Genomic DNA, 3,635 nt, shown 5'->3' with positions numbered 1-3,635 from the left:
TCGTCTGAGATTGGGATATCGTCTGATGTTTTTGTACTTATCTTACGTATTACAACTTCTGTTTCATGTATATCAATGTCATATTCGTCGTTGGTAGATCGAATGACATCTACTTTGTGAAGCGTCCCAATTCTGCTCTTGGGTTTCAACCACGTGTCTTCATCTCCAATATTTAGCACTCTTACTGGTATTTTGTCACTGTCTATCGTTCCTAAGGTATCAATAACCATTATGTTTCTTGGAAGTGATCCAAACGTTCCTGATATGGCTTGGACTGCTGCCGTATATGGTTTATTCTTCTTATTCTGTTTTGTCGATCCGATGACAACTTTCATAGATTTAGCTGGTATACAGATATCAGATCGTCCTGCAACTTTCACAAAACTTATTTTGTCATCGCCCGTAGATAGGTCGAGAGCAGTGGTCGTTATTTTCCAAGAGTCTTTTTCTGATTCATTTTCAAATTTGAATGTACCATCTTTAATGAGATTATGAACTTGCTTTAAAATGTTACAACCAAGGATTCCGTCTGTTGTTTCTTCATCATTGACTTTAGAAACAAGAAAACCAACATCATGTAAAACACACCCACCCAGATCAACGTCTACTTCTACAAAACCAAGGTAAGGTATTTGCAAATTATTGGCAGCTACAAGTTTCAGAAAAGGACGGGTGTCACTAAGTTTTAAGTCGGACAGGTAAGTATTGTAAAATTTTGATGTTATAGTAGACACTTCAGATCCTGTGTCTAATAGACACAAAAAGTTATTTCCATTTATCTTGACATTTGTTGAAGGACATTTTTCTTTAAGATTGTTTAGCGATTGTTTGGAGTCTTCTTGGTGTCCCTCACCAGTTCGACTCGTCACTGAGAGGGTTGGGCTTTTGGGTCGTCCAGAGAAATCTTCCTTGCCGTTGCTGAAAGTTTCGGACAATCAGGTTTCTTGTGACCCTCTTCGTGACAGTGATAACATGTGATGGTATTGGATCTGCCTAAACTACGTCTATATCCTCGTCCTCTGCTTCTACCTCTATCGGAATGAATGCCGCGTCCTCTGTAATGAAACTGTTGCCGGGGTACCATTTGTGTGAGGAAATCAATTTGTTTCTGCTGTTTTTCAAGAAGCTCTTGTTGTTTCTTAATCACCTCCAGAATATCATTGCTTTGAGTTTCTGGCGTTGTTTCTTCAATTGAAACTTTATTGATTGAAGCAGCGCTTTTCGACGAATTTGGCTGTCGGTCATCAACCCATAATAGCACACGTCCGCGAAATTCTATAAAGGGCATTGATGGATTTTCCATGGAAAACCTTCGTAGTTCCCTCTTGAGTTGATAATCTCTTACACCATCAATAAACTTTTCAGTCAGAATTTTCTCATTGTTTGAACTGTCACCCCCTTCTTTCTTGTTAATACTGTGCATAAGTTTCATTAAGGATAGGGAATATGTTTCTAAACTTTCATTCTCTGTTTGCTCTCTCTCATAAAATTTGTGTCTGAGTTGGGCCAAATTGTCTTGAATTTTAAATGTTTCTTCAACAATTTTCAATATGTCATCCGCTGTTTTTTTCATATCGGATGGACGCATTCGGATTTCCGTTTTAGCATTTCCAGTGAGGTGGTCCAATACAAACTCAATTTTCTCATCATTTGTTGGAATATTTACAATATGATCTCTCATGTCTGTTACCCAATCTTCGACATCTGGATCAGAGTCTTTGACGGGTCTTCCAGCTAACTTGGGGAGTTTTCGTTCGGATTTTATGTAGACAGGCGGTGTTGATTTGGATGTAGCCGCTTGCCTCGCTTCAACATGAAGAAGTTTTATCCGCAATTGTTCTATTTCTTCTTTCAGCTTTTCTTCCATTTTTATGGCGTATGTTTATTTCTTTATTAAACAAAATATATTTAGAAAAGTTCAAAAGTTAATAAATATGTACAATCATTCAACTGAAAAATCTGTCAGCTCTGTTGTCCACGACACCATTGGGGAAATCATCAGGCATCTGGCGATCCCACTTCTGACACCATTGTAAACAACCAGACTTTTGAGATTCCGCTTTATTCCAGTATGTTATATATATATATGTGTCGTTCCTACAAATACATGATATAAATAATTACTCAACTGTAATTATACATGTCGTAATATAACATTTCATTTATAAGCATGTAAATTTAGGTAAGTATAAAATTATCTGTTAAAATATATTCGTATTAAACAAGAATTAAATAGATGCAAACATTTAAATATAATTCTTTCTCTCTACTTATTCATGTAAGTATTATGTACCATACTACTGAAATTATCAAATAAATATGGACATAGTTTACAGTAGTTATCAATTATAATATGCTAGTACAAATGATAATATATACATACCCTAAGTAAGGGTGGGACAGAGCGTATAGTAACTCCTTATAGGTAGTTATACTATGTATGTCGGCTACACACACATTCAAATGATGTGTCCCGGTCGAGAGCAATTTTCAAATGGCTGTAAGTTAGCGACCGGAAGTTTTAGAACAAAGAAAATCTTATATTACCAAAAAATCTAAAAATGATTTATATATATTAAAGAAAAATATAAGTAATCGGAGGTTTATCCAATAAAACAACTATCTTAATTTGTTTAGCGTGAAAAATATCGAAATAATATTTATATGAAAACATCCATTGACTAAAGGACTATCTTTAAAAAACGTATATAAGCAGTGCGACACATAGACTAGTGGGTAAGTCACCCGATTAACACACGATAGGTACGCGGTTCGACACCCCGTCACGGCTGTGACTTTTTATCTTAATCTAATACTTTCTACATTGAAAATGATACAAAAAATAAATATTTTTTAAACACATCTGTTACACAACATTCCCACCCTCTTTCATAAATTAACTGGAACCCTAAGCTGTTTGAGAAGGTCATAAGTTCGCTTTTACTGTATTCTATTAATCTGACATGCTTTTTCAAAAAGCCTCTAACGTTCCGTAGACTTGCATTATCATTTGGAAACAGTGTGATATGTCTCACGGGCATTCTTATTGCGGCCAAAGATTTAAACTCCACAACGCATCCATCAATGTCAAAGGAATATCTCAACCATACTTCTCTTTCTACTTCATCGACTGTCAGGCATCTTCCAAAAATCCGATCATTCCTTCTTAAAAAAAGTTGTGGTGTTTCAGATACAGAATTGTACGCCTTGGCTAGGTTTAAATTCTCCAACACCGTTTCAGAAAAAGTTTGTTCCGTATCTTCCATATCCATCTAAAATTTTTAAAAAATATGACGTGTTTAGACACTAGTAATGAGAAAAGCTTTTTTTTTTATAATATCTAATTTTCAACTTAGATGATGATAAGAAATAATTACCCGGCATTATATCTGAATTAATTCATGTTTTAACAAAAATATATATTAAACTCTATTCTCAAAGATCAACCGTGGGTTAAACCCAAGTATAGTCTAGGGTATATTCCGGGTTAAACCCAAATATGACTTTACCATGGTTTAATCCAGGGTACACCCTGGTAAAACCCAGGGTATACACTGGGTTTAACCCAGGGTATACCCGGGTTTAACCCAGGGTATACCCGGGGTAAACCCGGGGTAAACTCAGGGTATACCCGG

General features: G+C 35.7%; 1 protein-coding gene across 1 annotated transcript; it reads right to left on the bottom strand.

The window, feature by feature from the left end:
• Positions 1–285: 285 nt before the first annotated feature.
• LOC136274203 (zinc finger CCHC domain-containing protein 12-like) lies at positions 286–2,856 on the bottom strand. Its single transcript, XM_066080701.1, has 2 exons — positions 2,384–2,856; positions 286–2,097 (listed from the first exon to the last, which is right to left on the bottom strand). Exon 2 carries the CDS (start codon positions 1,865–1,867, stop codon positions 866–868), a length of 1,002 nt encoding a protein of 333 aa, XP_065936773.1. The 5' UTR covers positions 1,868–2,097; positions 2,384–2,856; the 3' UTR covers positions 286–865.
• Positions 2,857–3,635: the final 779 nt, after the last annotated feature.

This window comes from Magallana gigas, chromosome 3 (genome assembly GCF_963853765.1).
Source record: "Magallana gigas chromosome 3, xbMagGiga1.1, whole genome shotgun sequence".
Taxonomy (NCBI): Eukaryota; Metazoa; Mollusca; class Bivalvia; order Ostreida; family Ostreidae; genus Magallana; species Magallana gigas.
This window is presented reverse-complemented; position numbering and strand designations above follow the sequence as displayed.